At 43.0% G+C, this 22,589-nt stretch overlaps 1 protein-coding gene across 2 annotated transcripts; it reads left to right on the forward strand.

The window, feature by feature from the left end:
- The first annotated feature begins 1,017 nt into the window (after positions 1-1,017).
- On the forward strand, positions 1,018-21,576 carry htr5ab (5-hydroxytryptamine (serotonin) receptor 5A, genome duplicate b). 2 transcript variants are annotated; one of them, XM_021563020.2, is made up of 3 exons: positions 1,018-1,164; positions 12,982-13,784; positions 19,744-21,576. In XM_021563020.2, the coding sequence occupies exons 2-3, from the start codon at positions 13,047-13,049 to the stop codon at positions 20,074-20,076; spliced, it is 1,071 nt and encodes a 356-aa protein (XP_021418695.2). In that variant the 5' UTR covers positions 1,018-1,164; positions 12,982-13,046; the 3' UTR covers positions 20,077-21,576. The 2 variants fall into 2 exon arrangements, with proteins under 2 accessions (XP_021418695.2, XP_021418696.2); XM_021563021.2 differs by having other exon boundaries at positions 12,982-13,775.
- The last annotated feature ends 1,013 nt before the right edge of the window (positions 21,577-22,589 follow it).

The following is a 22,589-nucleotide window of genomic DNA, read 5'->3' on the forward strand; positions in this document are numbered from 1 at the left end:
AAGAGATACACCTTGACTGCTTGATCAATAACCAAAACCTAATTCTCATTCTGGCAGTCGTTGGCAACCCCTACTACCCTCTACACCCTCAGTTTGAGAGGGTTCCCTATGACCGGAACTTCAGAATGCCCATGGCCAAGAAGAATGTTTTCAAACATTCATTCCTTCCTTGTGCTGTTGGACTACTAAATGCATAGTAAATTGTATTAGCATATGTACTGATCTATCCAGTGCAGTTGGGACAGCGGTCAGTTGTGAGTGAATGTGCCAATGTCCTCTGTTTTTAATGTCTGCAACATGTTGGACTGACTGGTTTAAATGTGTATAATGTGAAAATGTATGTCTGTGATCCTTTAAATGGCAGGTGATGCCAAAGAAAAATGTCCACCCTCGATGCACAATAAAGTTTTATTCTATTGAAAATCATGATAAAGTGTTGAGTTTTAAGTTTTAATTCCGTGTTGTATTTTGTAAGGTGGGTGCTGGTAATGAATTATGTGAATTTAATTAAGCAAGCATCTAGAGAGATTTAAACAATTTCCAGAACAGTGTCCTGCTGGAGAAGACTAATGGCGTTCAGTCAAAATAAACTTGATTATAAATGACGTTCACCCACTTGTGCTGAGATGGATTCAATTAAAATAGCTTTTGTGTGAAAAATTAATAGACAATGTTATAGGAGTTCTGGTGAGGGATGGGTAAATCGCCATAGTTGGTCGCGTTTGTTTGGCATTTTAAAATTGTCATTTTCAAACACTATTACCACCGTTCCTCTCGCGCACAAAATAGACTAATCTTTCAGTGTACAGTTTACTTAGTACCTATACATTTTTAGAACGAATACCTGACAATGGCATGAAATGTACAAACAAATGCAATCAAGAAATACCTTCCCCTCCAAATGATATCCTTCGTGTAACATACGGATTAAATGTTTAAAATACATGTATTTTATGATAGTGAACAACCACTGTGATAGACTTATCTCCCCCTTTCTTGGGCTATGGTTCATTCCGAAGCCACTGTATCTCTTAGACGCTGCTTTCATAAACACTCACGGTAGGTCCACACGAGGAGTAACAAAGTGAACACATGGAAAAGCAAAAGACTGACCGAACTGTCCGTTCTGTTCCCATGTAGGACTCGTTTTTTCTGAGATTTGGGGTAAGTTATATCTAATATAGCCTACTGGATGCGTCGTTGGGTATCTTTATTCTAACGAGATCGCGGGCGTTCAGTCAATCAAAAGGTGTGACCATATCGCTCCACATCTAATATTGCAAGTTTATATGACCGAAAACAAACAGATATGCTATTGTCAAAGGCAAATAGGGTTGGGCAGTTTGACTTTCTGTCGAATTAGTCAAGTTCTGTTTTATTGACCGCGACTGGGAGTGTAGCAAACGTCCGTTCAACAGTCCTGTGTTGACCATTTGCAATTATGTTGTAGGTTATGGTTTTTATCGATAGTAGCCTAGGCTTATGTGTATTATTGGTATAGGTATTCTATATTTTATCCCAGATAATACATCAATAACTATTAGACTAAACTTCCCCCAAGACGTCTGAGTATAGTCTATTTTATAGATCTGTTGATGAGATTTCTTTGTTGTATGGGAATTATGTCATAATTACCATACAACAAAGAGAGTTCTTCAAATCCCAAAAGCCGTAATTGTACCTGTTTCTAACATTGATCTCCTAATTTACAAATCAACAGATATTAGACTATACTCCGACGTCTCTGGGGGAAGTTTTGTCCATCACATAATGTGTCAGCAATGATCCTGCAATGTTTTTAAATAGAAAGGCCTTGGAGAATGAAGTTTGTTGTTGCATCACTGACAGTTTTATACAAAGATGATGTTTACCAGAATAGAAACCAGCTGCTGGTGTTAAGGACAACATGACACTAGCTTCCTTCCAAATGGCACCCTATTCCCGACATAGTGCACTACATAGGGAATAGAATGCCATTTGGGAGACGGCCATACTAATGGTGCTAATACAGTAGACGTGAAGAATGCAAATCCATAGACATGTTGTAGCTATTACCCTTATCCCCATGGGATGGAGAATGTGATGATGTTCCTTTGTGGCAGATGGAAATGCGTAATATCATTATAGCGTTGCCATAGCCACTTTGTTCTGTTAGGCACCAGTACAGGTTTATACAGCTTATTTCACTCTGGTGATGTAGTGTACTTCACCCCTGAAAGGCAAACTAGGTATAGAAGGGAGTAATGTCATTATATAGAGAGCGTTGCCATAGCCACTTTGTTCTGTTAGGCACCAGTACAGGTTTATACTATGCACTTCCATTTTATACCACTTCACTCTGGTAGTTTAGTGGACTTCACCATCACCCCTAAAAGGCAGTTGCCTGACTACTCAAACAGAATTCCTCCGCTGCTCAATGTTTGCTACATACTTCAGTCCGAGACTGCCATCGTTGAAGTTGTTTGTGATGTCGTCAATATGAGGGGCGCTGTACAAAACAAAGTCATCGGCGATTGGATCATCTCTAACCAATCGGAGTATCAAAGCTAATGACGCATTTTTACAACGCTGCATACCCACGCGTGTTCTGGCTCTGGCCCAACCCATCAGTATCTGGGACCAATCAGAACGGTTAGAATGTGTTTGTGTTCTAGAAATCGTTATGGCGGTATTCAGATCCAGACTCATTGTGGAGAAGAAACTAACGTCTGTGGGCTAGGCTTAGCGTTTGGCCCGAGCAAGAAGTCTGGGTAAACAGGCAAAAAGGGCAGTGAGTCTAGGCATTCTGTCTGTCTGAACAAAACGATTAACATGACGATTATGATGATGATGAAGGGGTATTTGAAATGGAAGCAATAACATATTGATTATTTCTTACAGCTCATGCACATCCTCTGTGGGAAAAAAAAGTTATGTAAATTGTCATGTGTTCAAGCCAAATTATAGCTTATTTGAAAACAAAGAATATACAATATTTGAAACTATTTGTGAATTTGTACACCTCCTCCCTATTCAGGAGTCTGTGTCATGGTTCTGTTCAGTATGGGGATGTGTAACAGTCAGTGAAAATCACACATGTATGTTATTAACATACATTTATAAAGGAATCAAGAAAATGGTGCTGGAGGAGATGGCCGCCGTTTTACGGTCTCCTAACCAATTGTGCTATTATGTGTTGTTTTTTTGCGATATTTGTAAATTAATTTGTACATAATGTTTCTGCAACCGTATCTTACGGAAGAAAAGAGCTTCTGGATATCAGGACAGCGATCACTCACCTCGGATTAGACAAAGATTTCTTCAACAACAAGCAGGACTCACACGATATTCTCCAAACACCCCACAGGGCAGACATCCCAATTATTCGCAAAAGGAAGCGACGCAGAGGAAGAAGAGCCGGATGCCTCGTCCGGACCCGCAGAAGACAACTAGGAAAGATGCCGTTACCGTCAATATTACTCGCCAACGGGCAATCATTGGACAATAAACTAGACGACGTACGATCACGAATATCCTACCAACGGGACATCAAAAAATGTAATATCCTATGCTTCACGAAATCGTGGCTGAATGACTACATGGATATTCAGCTAGCGGGATACACGCTGCACCGGCAGGAAAGAACAGCAGGAGGTCGGTGCATATTTGTAAACAACAGCTGGTGCACGAAATCTAAGGAAGTCTCTAGATTTTGCTCGCCTGAAGTAGAATATATTGTGATAAACTGCAGGCCACACTACTTGCCTAGAGAGTTCTCAGCTATACTTTTCGTGGCTGTTTATTTACCACCACAGACAGATGCTGGCACTAAGACCGCACTCAGTCAGCTGTATAAGGAAATAAGCAAACAGGAAACCACTCACCCAGAGGCGGCGCTCCTAGTGGCCGTAGACTTTAATGCAGGGAAACTTAAATCAGTTCTACCAAATCTCTATCAACATGTTAAATGTGCAACCAGAGGAAAACAATTCTAGATCACCTGTACTCCACACACAGAGATGCGTACAAAGCTCTCCCTCGCCCTCCATTTGGTAAATCCGACCACAATTCTATCCTCCTGATTCCTGCTTACAAGCAAAAATTAAAGCAGGAAGCACCAGTGACTCGATCTATAAAAAAATGGTCAGATGAAGCAGATGCTAAACTACAGGAGTGCTTTGCTATCACAGACTGGAAAATGTTCCGGGATTCTTCCGATGACATTGAGGAATACACCACATCAGTCACTGGCTTTATCAATAAGTGCATTGAGGATTTCGTCCCCACAGTGACTGTACATACATACCCCAACCAGAAGCCATGGATTACAGGCAACATTCGCACTGAGCTAAAGGGTAGAGCTGCCGCTTTCGAGGTGTGGGACTCTAACCCGAAACCTTACAAGAAATCCCGCTATGCCCTGCGACGAACCATCAAACAGGCAAAGCGTCAATACAGGGCTAAGATTGAATCATACTACACCAGCTCCGACGCTTGTCGGATGTGGCAGAGCTTGCAAACTATTACAGACTACAAAGGGAAGCACAGCCGCGAGCTACCCAGTGACACAAGCCTACCAGACGAGCTAAATCACTTCTATGCTCGCTTCGAGGCAAGCAACACTGAGGCATGCATGAGAGCATCAGCTGTTCTGGATGACTGTGTGATCACGCTCTCCGTAGCCGATGTGAGTAAGACCTTTAAACAGGTCAACATACACAAGGCTGCGGGGCCAGACGGATTACCAGGACGTGTGCTCCGGGCATGTGCTGACCAACCGGCAGTTGTCTTCACTGACATTTTCAACATGTCCCTGATTGAGTCTGTAATAGCAACATGCTTCAAGCAGACCACCATAGTCCCTGTGCCCAAGAACACGAAGGAAACCTGACTAAATGACTACCGACCCGTAGCACTCACGTCCGTAGCCATGAAGTGCTTTGAAAGGCTGGTAATGGGCTCACATCAACACCCTTATCCCAGAAACCCTAGACCCACTCCAATTTGCATACCGCCCAAACAGATCCACATATGATGCAATCTCTATTGCACTCCACACTGCCCTTTCCCACCTGGACAAAAGGAACACCTATGTGAGAATGCTGTTCATTGACTACAGCTCAGCGTTCAACACCATAGTACCCTCAAAGCTCATCACCAAGCTAAGGATCCTGGGACTAAACACCTCCCTCTGCAACTGGATCCTGGACTTCCTGACAGGCCGCCCCCAGGTGGTGAGGGTAGGTAGCAACACAACTGCCACAATGATCCTCAACACTGGAGCTCCCCAGGGGGGCGTGCTCAGTCCCCTCCTGTACTCCCTGTTCACCCACGACTGCATGGCCAGGCACGACTCCAACACCATCTTTAAGTTTGCTGACGACACAACAGTGGTAGGCCTGATCACCGACAATGACGAGACAGCCTATAGGGAGGAGGTCAGAGACCTGGCCGAGTGGTGCCAGAATAACAACCTATCCCTCAACGTAACCAAGAGAAAGGAGATGATTGTGGACTACAGGAAAAGGAGCACCGAGCACGTCCCCATTCTCATCGACGGGGCTGTAGTGGAGCAGGTTGATAGCTTCAAATTCCTTGGTGTCCACATCAACAACAAACGAGATTGGTCCAAACACACCAATTCAGTCGTGAAGAGGACACGACCAAGCCTATTCCCCCTCAGGAAACTAAAAAGATTGGCATGGGTCCTGAGATCCTCAAAAGGTTCTACAGCTGCAACATCATGAACATCCTGACCAGTTGCATCACTGCCTGGTACGGCAATGCAAGGCACTTCAGAGGGTAGTGCGTACGGCCCAGTACATCACTGGGGCAAAGCTGCCTGCCATCCAGGACCTCTACACCAGGCGGTGTCAGAGGAAGGCCCTAAAAATGGTCAAAGACCCCAGCCACCCTAGTCATAGACTGTTCTCTCTACTACCGCATGGCAAGTGGTACCGGAGTGCCAAGTCTAGGACAAAAAGGCTTCTCAACTGTTTTTACCCCCAAGCCATAAGACTCCTGAACATCTAACCAAATGGTTACCCGGACTATTTGCATTGTGTGCCCCCCCCCAACCCCCAACCCCTCTTTTACGCTGCTGCTACTCTCTGTTTATCTTATATGCATAGTCACTTTAACTATACATTCATGTACATACTACCTAAATGGCCTGACCAACCAGTGCTCCCGCACATTGGCTAACCGGGCTATCTGCGTTATGTCCCACCACCCGCCAACCCCTCTTTTTACGCTTCTGCTACTCTCTGTTCATCATATATGCATAGTCACTTTAACAATACCTACATGTACATACTACTTCAATAAGCCTCACTAACAGGTGTCTGTATATAGCCTTGCTACTCTTTTTTTTCCTTTACTTACCTACACACACACACATACTTTTTTTTCCGTACCTTTGGTTAGAGCCTGTAAGTAAGCATTTCACTGTACACCTGTTGAATTCGGCGCACGTGACAAATAAACTTTGATTTGAATCAACCACTCTGAATTTTATGAAACTCCAAGCTCTACAGTACCAGTCGAAAGTTTGGATGCACCTACTGATTCGAGGTTTTTTCTTTATATTCAATATTTTCTACATAGAATAATAGTGAAGACATCAAAACTCTGAAATAACACATATGGAATCATGTAGTTAACAAAAAAACGGTTAAGCGAATCAAAATATATTTTAAACTTGAGATTAGCCACCCTTTGCCTTCATGATAGCTTTGCAAACTCTTGGCATTCTCTCATCCAGATTTACCTGGAATGCTTTTCTTGAATGAGTTCCCACATATGCTGAGCACTTGTTGGCTTCTTTTCCTTCACTCTGCGGTCCAACTCATCCCTAACCATCTCAATTGGGTTGAGGTCGGGTGATTGTGGAAGCTTGGTCATCTGATGCAGCACTCCACCACTCTCCGTCTTGGTCAAATATTCCTTTCACAGCCTGGAGGTGTGTTGGGTCATTGTCCTGTTGAAAAACAAATGATATTTTCACTAAGTGCAAACCAGATGGGATGGCACATTGCTGCAGAATGCTGTGGTAGCCATGCTAGTTAAGTGTGCCTTGAATTCTAAATAAATCACCCACAGTATCACCAGGAAAGCACCATCACAGTGAGAACTACACATGGAGGGATCATCCGTTCACCTACTCTGCGTCTCACAAAGACACGGCTGTTGGATCCAAAATTTGGACAGATTTCCACTGGTCTAATGTTCATTGCTCCTGTTTAATGGCCCAAGCAAGTCTCTTCATGTTATTGGTGTCCTTTAGTAGTGGTTTCTTTGCAGCAATTCGACCATGAAGGCCTGATTAACACAGTCTCCTCTGAACAGTTGATATTGAGATGTATCTGTTAATTTAACTCTGTGAAGCATTTATTTGGGCTGCAATTTCTGAGGCTAGTAACTCTAATGAACTTATCCTCTGCAGCAGAGGTAACTCTGGGTCTTCCTTTCCTGTGGCGGTCCACATGAGAGCCAGTTGCATCTTAGCGCTTGATGGTTTTTGTGACTGTACTTGAAGAAACGTTCAAAGTTCTTGAAATGTTCCGCATTTACTGACCTTCATGTCTTAATGTAATGATGGACTGTTGTTTCAATTTGCCTATTTAAGCTGTTCTTGCCATAATATGGACTTGGTCTTTTACCAAATAGGGCTATCTTCTGTATACCACCACTACCTTGTCACAACACAACTGATTGGCTCAAACGCATTAAGATGGAAAGAAATTCCATAAATTAACTTTTAACAAGGCACACCTGTTAATTGAAATGCATTCCAGTTGACTACCTCATGCTGGTTGAGAGAATGCCAAGAGTGTGCAAAGCTGTCATCCAGGCAATCTAAAATATATTTTGATTGGTTTAACACTTTTTTGGTTACTACATGATTTCTGTCCTTTGGTCTGATGAGTCCAAATTTTAGATTTTTGGTTCCCAACCGCCGTGTCTTTGTGAGATGCAGAGTAGGTGAACGGATAATCTCGGCATGTGTGGTTCCCACTGTGAAGCATGGACAAAAAGGTGTGATGGTGTGGTGGTGCTTTGCTGGTGACACTGTCAGTGATTTATTTAGAATTCAAGGCACACTTATCCAGCATGGCTATCACAGCATTCTGCAGCGATATGCCATCCCGTCTGGTTTGCTCTTAATGGGACTATCATTTGTTTTTCAACAGGACAATGACCCAAAACACACCTCCAGGCTGTGTAAGGGCTATTTAACCAAGGAGAGTGATTGAGTGCTGCATCAGATGACCTGTCCTCCACAATCACCCCCGACCTCAGCCCAATTGAGATGGTTTGGGATAAGTTGGACCGCAGAGTGAAGGAAAAGCAGCCAACAAATGCTCAGCATATGTGGGAAGTCCTTCAAGACTGTTGGAAAAGCATTCCTCATGAAGCTGGTTGAGAGAATGCTGAGAGTATGCAAAGCTGTCATCAAGGCAAAGAGTGGCTACTTTGAAGAATTTAAAATACAACACATATATTTTGATTTGTTTAACCGTTTTTTTCGGTTACTACATGATTATTCCATAGTTCTGATGTCTTCACTATTATTCTACAATGTAGAAAATAGTAAAAATAAAGAAAAACCCTGCAATGAGTAGGTGTGTGCAAACTTTTGGCCGGTACTGTATATTAATAAAATATATAATTTAGCCAACGCTTTTAAAACAAACCCACAATCCTGATATTCAAGCAACATGCTCTACCCATTGAGCCACACAGGACCAAGCTAAACAAAAGGAAATGTTCTCCCAGTCGCTCTACTTCTTTGATTGGGTCTGTGTGTCATAGCTTTGATTGGAGTGTGTGTGTGTGTGTGTGTGTGTGTGTGTGTGTGTGTGTGTGTGTGTGTGTGTGTGTGTGTGTGTGTGTGTGTGTGTGTGTGTGTGAACTGTCAGGCCTCCCAGGCACCTGTTGTATGATCTCAGGAGACAAGACAAGACGCCCCGGGTTCCGTGGACTGTCATCCGTGATTAGCAGTCGACTCTTTGGATCCTTGCTTCTTTTGTGAAGGCCAAATGTTTGATTGCTGTGTTCCTCTCAAATATGTGTGCGTCCAATTTCATGGCTCTCTCGGAGTACTTTCTAATGAGAGAGGGAAGAGAAGAAAAGAGGAGTGTGTGTGACCGCCTGCCGGGTAGGCCCTTGTCATGGTTGGACGGTTGATCTCTGTGATTAGAAGGCATGGCTGGAGAGTGTGATGGCAAGAGAGGAGTTGTGTCCCAAATGGCACCCTATTCCCTATATAGTGCACTACTTTTGACCAGGGCCACCATAGGGTCCTGGTCAAAAGTAGTGCACTATATAGGGAATAGGCTGCCATTTGGGACGTAACCAGAGCGTATCTCAAACACAGATCAGCACTGCTTGACAGGGCCAGGCGGGGGGTGATTATTGATGAGCCCCGGGGTAATTAGATGCACAATGGGTAATCACATGCACATGAATTTGCGGGAGACACTCTCTCTCGTCTCTGGTGTTGTGAGAGCTGCAAGCAGCATCGGAACACCACAGCTGATTTGCCCTGTCTCCAAAATTGCACCCTATTCCCTACATAGAACAGAGGGGGGGTTTTTTCATCGCAAACCCATTCTGAGAGACGTATTGCATAGCCCCGAAATGTATGAACACTCATCCAGAAAGTCAATAGTTTCATAAATAACTTACGACTGACGGATTCCCAAAGCCATCATAGAGCATAATAGATTCTCAATGTCCTAAACTGACTTTTTATTTTTAGCAGTTTAACAACAGCCTCGGAAGTTGTAACAATATTTTGTGCTCTATTCAATCAGATCCGCTTTAGCCGAAATCCACAGAGGTTGTTTTGGCGGTGTCAGATGTGGAACTGCGTTAGAACTGTCAAATCCACAAGCATCTCCTGGCATTATACCGAAAGCTGACATTGCCATTGACTGCAAGGAGTCGCATTAAGAGAAATCCCATGCAGCCCTGTTTAGGTTGAACACTGGAATGTGAGATGTAATCTCCACCTCGAAAAATCCTCATTTTTTTCCCTATTATTTATTTATTTATTTGAGTGTCATTATTTATATTTTGCCTACACTTTCTCATTCTGAACTTCCACCTAGTCCCGAGTGGGACTAGGTGTGGCTTCGTGACAATGATGAGAGAAACAAAAAAATATTTGAAAAATAATGGGGTCCCCAGAAATTTGAGTGAAGGAAAATTGTTTTCCCGCTAAAAAAGTTTGAATACGACTGCCTTAAAGGGAACTAATGGAAATGTCACCTAACATCGCCTGTTTTCTGGGCAGACACAAAGATATGATGATTTTGATTCCGGTATAATAATTACATTTTAATCCCAATATCGACATGCGCAGGACTGGCCATAGGGGAGTTTGGTCAAAAGCCAAATGTTCCGGTATTGGGGCATCGAGGTAAAAATGGGCGTGTTAGAAATCCCAGGCCGACTTCTGGTCACAGTCTGTCCCTGGCTTGGAACAGACTGGGACTAGAATACTGCACTACAATGGCACTGTACAATAAGTGAGCCCATTGACTATTAAAGCAAAGAGCTCTAACAAAGTCAAGGGGGCATAGTAGGACAGGTGAATCAGAGCTAATATAGTTTACAGTTACACAATGATAAAGGACAAGAAACAATTGGATTTGCTTGTTGTGTGTGTGTGTGTTTGTGTGTGTGTGTGTGTGTGTGTGTGTGTGTGTGTGTGTGAAAAATCCATATCACAGCAAGTCCTGAGACAAATTATGATATAGATAATGATAATGAGGTAATTACTACAGACTGGCTAGCCTTTGTGAAATACAGTATATAGGCTATAGCATTTAGTACTCCCAAGGCGACTCTTGAATTATGCAACACTAAGAGTAAAATATAGTTCCCTGTATACCAGATAAATGTTAGTTTCCTATTTTAATTATGTTGAACAAAAATATAAACGCAACATGTAAAGTGTTGGTCCCATGTTTCATTAGCTGAAATTAAAGATCCCAGAAGCACAAAAAGCTTATTTCTCAAAGAAATATATACACAAATTTGTTTACATCCCTGTTAGTGAGCATTTCTCCTTTGCCAATATAATCCATCGACCTGACAGGTGTAGCATATCAAGAAGCTGATTACTGAGGTGCACCTTGTGCTGGTGGCAATAAAAGGCCACTCGAAAATGTGCACTTTTGTCACACAACACAATGCCACAGATGTCTCAAGCTGAGGGAGCGTGCAATTGGCATGCTGACTGCAGGAATGTCCACCAAAGCTGTTGCTAGATAATTAAATGTTAATTTCTCTCCCATAAGCCACCTCAAATGTAATTTTAGAGAATTTGTCAGAACATCCAACCGGCCTCACAACAGCAGACCACGTGTAACCACTCCAGCCCAGGACCTCCACATCCGGCTTCTTCACCTGCAGGATCAACTGAGAACAGCCACCCGGACAGCTGATGAAACTGTGGGTTTGCACAACTGAATAATTTCTGTACAAACTGTCAGAAAGCACCTCAGGGAAGCTCATTTGCATGCTTTGTTATCCTCACCAGGGTCTGACCTAACTGCAATCCGGCATCGTAACCAACTTCGATGGCCACTGGCATGCTGGAGAAGTGTGCTCTTCATGGGCGAGTGGTTTACTGATGTCAACATTGTGAACAGAGTGCCCAATGGTGGCAGTGGGGTTATGGTATGGGCAGGCATAAGCTAAGGACAACGAACACATGCATTTTATCGATGGCAATTTGAATGCACAGGGACACCATGACGAGATCCTGAGGCCCATTGTTGTGCCATTCATCTGCCGCCATCATCTAATGTTTCAGCATGATAATGCACAGCCCCATGACTCAAGGATCTACACACAATTCCTGAAAATGTTCTAGTTCTTCCATGGCCTGCATACTCACTAGACATGTCAGCCATTGAGCATGTTTGCGATGCTCTGGATCGACGTGTAAGGCCGTGTGTTCCTGTTCCCACCAATATCCAGCAACTTCGCACAGCCATTGAAGAGGAGTGGGACAACATTTCACAGGCCACAATCAAAAGCCTGATCAACTCTATGTGAAAGAGACATGTCGCGCTGCATGAGACAATTGGTGGTCACACCAGATACTGAGTGTTTCTTTTTATTTATCCACGCCCCTAACCTTTTTTTTAAGGTATCTGTAACCAACAGATGCATATCGGTATTCCCAGTCATGTGAAATCCATAGATTAGGGCTTAATGAATTTACTTCAATTGACAGATTTTCTTAAAACGAACCGTAACTCAGTAAAGTCTTTAAAATGGTTGCGTTTAGATTTGTGTTCAGTGTAGCTACAGAAACAATGACGTGTAGAAAATGTTTTACCCTTGAGTATACTTCCTGCATGTAACTTTAGCCCAGCTTGATTTTATTTCATTTGATTATGTAAATAGGCATATTTAACAGAAATGGGATTCCAACATATGGCCTTCACACTCCCATTCGTAACTATTGCCTTTGATTTCGTACCATCCCTAGGAACCCTGTTTTGTCTAAATAATAACGCGGAAACAAAGTAACAAACGCTAAATTGTGTATTCCGTGCAAGTCTTTTTCATCCGTGATACAATTTCGGTGACAATGAATGCAAATCAAAAGGTGACGGACGGGGCTTTGGAGCTGAATATTTAATGGTCTTCGTCAGAATCACAGATGTAGTCGACATCGCAATCAAGTCCGAAAGTTGTAGGCCGATTAATTGACAGTTGAAATGAGACTCTCAACCAGGTTTTAGTGTTTATGACGCATCATGAATACAGTAGTACTTTCACAGGGAACGTGAACAAAATCGGAGTAAGGATCTGAATAAAATCATTCTCCTTCAATGCCCTTCCCAGTTTCCTTTGTTTTTCGCTTCACCCCTTCCATAGATATGGCTGTGACGTCTGTCATGTGTCAAGACTATCAAGTGTCATGTGTTCTGTTTGCATGAGTTAAAAGCTTCTTCTCTCTCTCTCTACACACTGCAGGATGCTTCAAATCAGAAGCTTCCCCTGTGACAGACCTGTCTGAGCTCCGCTGAACACTGCTGAACATGACCCAGCCCAATGTGAGCCTGGTGACTGCCAACCTCAGCGGGGCCTGGGCCAGGGCCGGAAGCGACGACCTAGGGTATGGAGCAGGGAACTTCTATCGTCCGTTCTCAGTGTTCAGCGTGCTAACTCTCACCCTGCTAGCCATGCTGGTGGTGGCCACCTTCGTGTGGAACCTCCTAGTTCTCCTCACCATCCTGAGGGTACGTACCTTCCACCGCGTGCCCCACAACCTGGTGGCCTCCATGGCCATCTCGGACGTGATGGTGGCCGCCCTGGTCATGCCCCTGAGCCTGGTGCACGAGCTCAACGGGAGGCTGTGGAAGCTGGGCCGCGTGCTCTGCCAGGTATGGATCTCCTTCGACGTGCTCTGCTGCACGGCCAGCATCTGGAACGTGACGGCCATCGCCCTGGACCGCTACTGGTCCATCACCAGACACTTGGAGTACACGCTCAAGACCCGCAAGAGGATCTCCAATGTGATGATTGCTCTTACCTGGCTGTTGTCCTCCGTCATCTCCCTGTCGCCGCAGTTCGGCTGGGGGGAGACCTACTCGGAGGAGGGCATGGAGTGCCAGGTGAGCCAGGAGCCCTCCTACACTATCTTCTCCACCTTCGGAGCGTTCTACCTGCCGCTGTGCGTGGTGCTCTTCGTCTACTGGAAGATCTACAAGGCTGCCAAGTTCCGTATCGGCTCGTGCAAAACCAACACCATCACGCCTATGGCTGAGGTGATTGAGGTACTTTTGTTGCTACAGTATAGTCTTACTCAGCGTGTTAAACTGGTTGAAGTTGCATCAAAGCGATGTTATTCATACCAGTGTCTGGTTGTGACGATGTCTTCTTCAACCAGTTTTGCCTGCTGGGTGGTTGGATGTTTCATGTGGGATCCACATGATGAATTACCAGTAGACTAGCTTGACATCAATATTCAGTTGATTTTATTATATTATTATTGCATTGACACACTCCTAAAGCTCCTCGGGCAATTTTGCCAGACTTAATCAATCAACCTTGACCAATGTTCAGATAATGGTTGCGCATTTGAACACAATCTAAAAAAATTCTCTGAATGTACCTCAAATGATATCAGTGTCATTATAGCTCTATCATATCTGCTCGTGAGTGCATATCACATTATCATTGACTGATGAGACTGTACTGTAGCACTCAAATTGGTTGCTGGGCAATTAGTGGAAAACCATGTCATCTGTATAATATATTCTGAGCTGTTCTGATGGTGCTGTGATGCTGCTGCAGGGCTCTGGGATGTGAATTTTTCTTTAATGCTTATCAGCGTGTACTGTATCTCATACTCAACAGACCAATTCACCTGGAGGCATACACAAGTGCATGTATGGACATAGGCCCCCACACACGTGCACAGCCGCACACAACTACACAAATCACAGTCAACATGCAAAAACAATCCCTTGATGTGAAGGATCTTTTTTTTCAAGGATCTTTGGCTTTTTTCACACTATCTCTCTCTCTCACACACACACGCGCGCACATACAAATGCACACATGCACGCGCGCACACACACACACACACACACACACACACACACACACAGAGGGAAGAAACAAAAATACAGTAACAAGGGAGGGAGGCAGTTGGTATAACCCCTGTTAATCGCTATAGGCACAGTGGCCTGTAAACACCCAGCATGTTTAACAAGGCTAGGGACCACTGCGCCTTCCTCACCACAGCAGCTCCCTCTAATCAGCAGGGACTCTGACAGAGTCCAGAGACCCAGGCCTTGTCCTAAATGGCACACTATCCCTATATAGTGTACTACTTTTTGACCAGGGCCCAATGGGCTCCGGTCAAATGTAGTGAACTATATAGGGAATCGGCTGTAATTTGGAACGCAGACTCACTCAACAAGCCCAAACTAATTTATTAAATCATGCCATTTATTTACTCTGTTCAAAGGGAGCTGCCTCCATGCTGCCTTCACTCTCTCATGTTATATACAATAGGCAAACAGAAAACATAGGCCTTTGAGCTTGGCTGGTTTGTTTTGTTTTGAGACTAAGGGGAGAGAATTGGCTGGTACAAAACAGCATCAACTTATTAAGACTATAGACAGCTATTTCAGGCTATTTCATCCACCGACTGATTTGGAGACACCTCATTCGTCAGTTAAAAATAGACTTCTTATAGCTCGGTAGGTCTTTTCATATATTCGTCCACAGAATATAGAAAATATTCTGTTGTAGGTTTTATTCAATTATACCACAACAATTATTCGCATAATACTGAGCAGTCGTAAAATAGAAAAACAAATTGGCGCCTAACGACTATTTATCCCCGTACGCCCGCTGTAGACACCCCATCTACAACAACATAGCTCAGGCAGGAGGAAGCTCTCTCATCCATGTATATGCAGATGATACAGTCTTACACTCAGCTGGCCCCTCCCCGGATGTTGTGTTAAACACTCCACAACAAAGCTTTCATAGTGTCCAACAAGCTTTCTCTGCCCTTAACCTTGTTCTGAACACCTCCAAAACAAAGGTCATGTGGTTTGATAAGAAGAATGCCCCTCTCCCACCGGTGGGTTTACTACCTCTGAGGGTTTAGAACTTGACGTAGTCACCTCGTACAGGTACTTGGGAGTATGGCTAGAGTAGACGTTACACTGTCCTTCTCTCAGCACATATCAAAGCTGAAGGCTAAGGTTAAATCTAGACTTGGTTTCCTCTATCGAAATCGCTCCTCTTTCACCCCAGCTGCCAAACTAACCCTGATTCAGATGACCATCCTACCCATGCTAGATTACGGAGACGTAATGTATAGATCAGCAGGTAAGGGTGCTCTCGAGTGGCTAGACGTTCTTTACTATTCGGCCATCAGATTTGCCACCAATGCTCCTTATAGGACACATCACTGCACTCTATACTCCTCTGTAAACTGGTCATCTCTGTATACCCGTCGCAAGACCCACTGGTTGATGCTTATTTATAAAAACCCTCTTAGGCCTCACTCCCCCCTATCTGAGATATCTACTGCAGTCCTCATCCTCTACATACACCACCCGTTCTGCCAGTCACATTCTGTTAAAGGTCCCCAAAGCACACACATCCCTGGGTCACTCCTCTTTTCAGTTTGCTGAAGCTAGTGACTGGAACGAGCTGCAACAAACACTCAAACTGGACCGTTTTATCTCCATCTTTTCATTCAAAGACTCAATCATGGACACTCTTACTGACAGTTGTGGCTGCTTTGCGTGATGTATTGTGTCTACCGTCTTGCCCTTTGTGCTGTTGTCTGTGCCCAATAATGTTTGTACCATGTTGTGCTGCTGCTATGTTGTGTTGCTACCATGTTGTTGTGATGTTGTGTTGCTACGAGAGGTCGACCGATTATGATTTTTCAACGCCGGAACCGATACCGATTATTAGAGGACCAAAAAAAACGGAACCGATTAATCGGACAATTAAAAAAAACAAAAAACAATTGTAATAATGACAATTACAACAATACTGAATGAACACTTATTTTAACTTAATATAATACATCACTAAAATGTTCAATTTGGTTTAAATAATGCAAAAACCAAGTGTTGGAGAAGAAAGTAAAAGTGCAATATGTGCTATGTAAGAAATCAAACGTTTCAGTTCCTTGCTCAGAACATGAGAACATATGAAAGCTGGTGGTTCCTTTTAACATGAGTCTTCAATATTCCCAGGTAAGAAGTTTTAGGTTGTAGTTATTATAGGAATTATAGGACTATTTCCCTCTATACCATTTGTATTTCATTAACCTTTGACTACTGGATGTTCTTATAGGCACTTTAGTATTGCCAGTCTAACAGTATAGCTTCCGTCCCTCTCCTCGCTCCTCCCTGGGCTTGAACCAGCAACACAACGACAACAGCCACCATCGAAGCAGCGTAACCCATGCAGAGCAAGGGAAACAACAACATGCTCAGAGCGAGTGACGTTTGTAACACTATTAGCGCACGCTAACTAGCTAGCCATTTCACTTCGGTTACACCAGCCTCATCTCGGGAGTTGATAGGCTTGAAGTCATAAACAGCGCAATGCTTGACGCACAAGGAAGAGCTGCTGGCAAAACGCACGAAAGTGCTGTTTGAATGAATGTTTGCGCGCCTGCTTCTGCCTACCACCGCTCAGTCAGATACTTAGATACTTGTATGCTCAGCCAGATTATATGCAATGCAGGACATGCTAGATAATATCTAGTAACATCATCAACCATGTGTAGTTAACTAGTGATTATGATTGATTGTTTTTAAGTTTAAGTTTAATGCTAGCTAGCAACTTACCTTGGCTTACTGCATTCGCGTAACAGGCAGTCGTTATTGCAGGTCGTTATTGCATTGGACTAGTTAACTGTAAGGTTGCAAGATTGCTTCCCCCGAACTGACAAGGTAAAAATCTGTCGTTCTGCCCCAGAACGAGGCAGTTAACCCACCGTTCCTAGGCCGTCATTGAAAATAAGAATGTGTTCTTAATTGACTTGCCTCGTTAAATAAAGGTTAAGTAAAAAATAAATAGTTTTCATAGAAATGTATCTGACAGTCAGATATTACCCCCTTGGACTGTGGTCTTTCAGCTGAATTAATTTTGTCATTCCTTTTCTATGGGGAAAAGTTAGGCTGTTTTCGATTTGGTATTACAGTTTGCATACATGGGTCTTTGGCTCAAGGTCAGCCCAGTTAACAGCGTGGACAAAAGGAGTCATGACTGAGGCGTGAAAACATCTAAGCACAATGGACCATGCATACCACAATAGGGAGGGAGCCCTACCGGAAATTTCACACACAATTACACCCACTGGTCACAGACGTCAGTTCAACAACTAATTTTAATTGACCTTTGATTGAGTTGTCAACTAACATGAATTCAACATTAAATCAACAAAAACTTTACCATGTCATTGATTTTAGTTTAGAAGTTGGGTGATACCAAAAAAAATACCAAAAATACAGAAATGTCTTTATGTTGATGACAGTGGGAACAATGTTGATTCAACCAGTTTGGGCCCATTAGTGCACATTCCTTTTGCAATTCTAACATGTCCGCGTTATTAACCTGTTTCCAATGCGTTTTAAATGTCATTTAAGAACAAAAAAAGACAGCTTTTCAGGTGTTTGTAAATATAAAGACAGGTTTAATACATTTTTTTTTACGCGGTACAATTCAAGTTGTGTTACAGTGGCATTTGTTACATTGTAATTATTGTATTTCCAACATGTTTTAACATGGACATGTCTGGTAGGCTAGTCTACCTCTGAGTGGATTGGAGGTAGGTCTGGTCTTACTTTCAACCCATCTCTAAATGCAATCCCTTAACCCCCTGGTGTGGCTCAGTGGAGTAGAACCACTGTGGTCTAATAGGAAATGACATTGATATTTATTCTACCGTTACTTGGTATGCAAAAGGGATCCGCTATGATTAATCCAGTTGAGCCTATGAAACAACATCAAACAACATTGCTATTGCGTATGTATTGTGTATGTCTTAAGTTTGCATGTCTTAAACTCAACAGTAACTTAGTTAAGTCACTTAGTTACTGATAGTTAGCTTCCTCTTTGTACAACAAAAAAATTACATTTGACCAAGTGAACCTTAATCTATTGACTGGAGTCAAGCTTTCATATATCACAGTCCCAGATTGGCCATGCATGGGATCAAAATGATAGTTTTTAACCATGTGCATCATTTATTTGGGGCTGTGCTGTGTGGTATGACTGTGATGTGTGGTATGACAGTTAAACTAAGCGTGTGAGGCATTTATCATTTATATTCTTCAAGAGTCCATGGCTATATATCCTTCATTTAGAAGTACACAAATTGATGTGTCAACGCCAGATTGACCCTTTAAACTGCATTATTACACTGCCCTTCAATTTGGCATCGGCAACTTACCCCCAGCCACTGTGCTTTTAACCTCCTACCCTCTGCTGCAAATTGATTATTTTGATTGTTTGTTTTATTGTTTTAATTGACCAGGCCTACATCCCAAATGGCACCCTATCCCCTATTTAGTGCACTACTTTTGACCAGGGCCCGTCGGGTGTCATTTGGGACGCAACCCCAGATGTGATCTGCTGGGAGGAAAGTGTAGGTTTATAAACAGCTCATGCAGAATGACCTGAAGGGGTCAGGTGTAGAGAGAAACACTACTCCACCAGGCTCAACATAACAGTGCAGCTGACTAGAGAGGAGAAATGGGAGGATAGATTGAAGCATAGTGTTTTCATTCCATTACTTCCATTTAACAGCACTCTCTGTATGAGTCACAAGTGCAGGTTGATGGCTTGAGTTCTGGCAGGAGGTTGGAGTTTATGCAAACGTATCGTTTGGCTCAATGATTGATTCATTAGAGGCTATTCTGCTTGTTTTTGCTTGATTTGTTAATTTGCCTATTGGATTCAGCTAGCTGACTGGTTGCTCAATTAACTCATTCATGGCTGGTTCTTTTACTAATGTGAGTATCGATTGGTTGACTGATTTGACTAACTGACTAACTGACTAATTGACTGAGAACAAAATAAAGTGTGGATTACAGTGTCTCAAACGGTAAAACTGAAAGCCTGTGACAACCACTGACTGATTGGTCTGTTCTTTAACTTATTTTAGTAATGTGAGTATCAATTAGTTGACTGATTTGACGGAGTAACTGATTGACTAACTGGTTGGCTGACTGATTTGATTGACAGGTGAAGGAAACGTCGCGGCAGCCCCAGATGGTGTTCACAGTGCGCCACGCCACTGTGACCTTCCAGACGGACGGCGACACGTGGCGCGAGCAGAAGGAGAAGAAGGCGGCACTGATGGTGGGCATCCTGATCGGCGTCTTCGTCCTCTGCTGGATCCCCTTCTTCCTCACGGAGCTCATCATCCCGCTGTGCCACTGCGACATCCCGCCCATCTGGAAGAGCATCTTCCTGTGGCTGGGCTACTCCAACTCCTTCTTCAACCCGCTTATCTACACCGCCTTTAACAAGAACTACAACAACGCCCTTAGGAACCTGTTCTCCCGTCAACGCTGAGGCTGAGGGCTAAAGGTTGAGGGCTAAAGGTTGAGGGCTAAAGGTTGAGGGCTAAAAGACAATGAGGGCTAAAGGACAAAACAGATCATGCCAAATAGCGGTTAAAATCAACGGGTGGCCGTCCAATTGTCTCTGACCACAGAACATTGGCCATCATTTTCTGTTAATTTAAAACTAAGGCTGAGGCTGGGGATAAGGCAGAGGCGGAGAATGGGGCTGTCTTGAAAAAACACACCATCACATGATCAAATTGATGTCACAGGAATGGTGTTGAGGGGGGTAACGTTCCTTAGATACACCATAGACTGAAAACAAAATAAATACGGTTCTCTCATAAACCATAGGACTCAACTACAAACCATGGCCAGCTAGCACATTTGGTTCCTTGGAAGTTGTGGGAACGTACATTTTTGTTTTCCCATTGGTTCTGGGAATGAAGCCATACGTTTCCTGACTGTTAAAACTGAATGTTTTTTTAAACGTTCTAAGAATGGAAGTGAAAATTTCACCTGTTCTGGGAACTTACATTTTTAGGTTGCAGAGAGGTTCTGAGAAAATTTTTCTATTGTTCCCTGAATGTTAAATAACACTGCTAGTTTAACTCCAAGCACAGATAGAACATTATTTGGAAAGGCATTAATCATGCAAACACATTTCTTTCTTCTTGTGTCAGTCAGATTCAAACCTATAATCTTCTGCTCTTTATCCATGGAATTAGTCCACTGCACCACCAGGAACAAGCTATTAATTTAAACAGACCCTATTTCAAAGGAAACAAGCCCTCATTAAGAGCAGGTGTGGCCAATTAGTAGGTGTGGCCAACAAACCTGAACAGACTTAACAAGATTTTTGTTGATTGTGAGAACGGGAATGTATATGTTTTTAAATAACATTCTGAGAACGTTCTGGGAACGTTACTAACATTTTCTTGTGTTTTTTTATGGAAAGTTTTCTTAATGTTCTGAGAACATGACTTTAAATAGAATCATGAGGAAACCTGTAAAAAACGTTATGCTGAAGTACTGACATGTCCACAGAAGAATATTGTTTCTTAAAGTTATCTGAATGTTCTGAGAAGATGACTTTTAATAGAACCATGAGGAAACCTGTAGGAAGCGTTATGGGAAGGTTGTATGCAAAATAACTAGGACAACCACGCTCTCACCAAGCTCTAAGAAACATATGGTTCTCAGAACGTTATGTGCTTGCTGGGTATATAATCAACAAACCGTGGACTACATTGTAAAATATGTAGTAGATAACAAACTAGGAACCACATTACAATCCGTGGATTTGGCAACCATCTATTCACTCCGTAGATGTTTAACAACTATTGATTTTCTCTGTGAATAAAACCGATTGTGGTCCACAAACTGAAGTCATCAAGCATTATTGTGATCATCTTGTAACTGACATACACCATATTGAGAAAGTACAGTTTTAGATTGCTGTGTCCAAATAAGATAATACTGTATCAAAATGAAATAAACGGATGAAAATGAAACAGGGGTTGATCATAATCTTTACTCTCAATTGTTTGAGATCATAAAAGTCACAGGTGTCTTCATATTATAGAGAAATCTATTCGGATTGTTGATGAATTGTTCAAACACAAAGTTGGATATTGAGTGTGACAGGCATTGTACTCCTCTAGTGTCTACACAGATGAAATGGTTGAGCTAGTTTGAGTGTAGTCGGTTTTCGTGAGACATTGGGGATGGAGAGAGGAAAGCCAACGTTCTTTCTCATGGACTGTCACATTTGAAGTGCCTCTCATGACTCCACACATTCCCCCATGATAGCTGATATTTACTTACCACATCTCCTCTTTGGCACTGCTCCTATCCCCAGCTGGAAATGCAAATAGCTGGAAATGCCCAGTGAGCCATCCCCACAACAACATAACCTTATGGTATGGGGGATGTGTTTGTATCAGCTGCATGGTGGAGAGCTAAAATTAGAGTGTGTCTGCATGAACTTGTGTGTGTGTGTGTCTGTGTGAGTGTGTGCGTATGTGTGTGAGAGATAGAGGATTAGGGGGTTACCCACCATTGGCCCTTACCTCCGGCAACACTCCCTCACATCTCCACTTCAAAGGGGATACGGCACTTCCTCCTTGGGTAGAGTGGGACGGCGGATGGGAGAGGTGTTCGAATTGGGTTGTCTGACTCATCTACCTGGCCGTCCGTGTCCTCTACCGCTCAGGTGTTTCCTAACAGAACAGTAGGCTACTGAAGAGTGGGGATCCAGAGAGTGTCAACATAATATATTCAGTAAAGGAAAAGATAACGTGTTGATGCCGGGATCTTCCATTAACAAATAAAAGGGGTGGTTGGATCGAACCAAAAACATTTAAAAAGATTAAAAGGTCCACACTTGAATATGATTTGCAATTGATAATATTTTGGTTGATGAATTATAAGTGATAATAAACCGCACGCATACGTTTCAGCTTGCGTCTTCCTCAATGTCTCACGCACCACATACCGAGGAAGGGTTTGCATGACCTAGGG

This window comes from Oncorhynchus mykiss, chromosome 15 (genome assembly GCF_013265735.2).
Source record: "Oncorhynchus mykiss isolate Arlee chromosome 15, USDA_OmykA_1.1, whole genome shotgun sequence".
In the NCBI taxonomy this organism is placed as follows: Eukaryota; Metazoa; Chordata; class Actinopteri; order Salmoniformes; family Salmonidae; genus Oncorhynchus; species Oncorhynchus mykiss.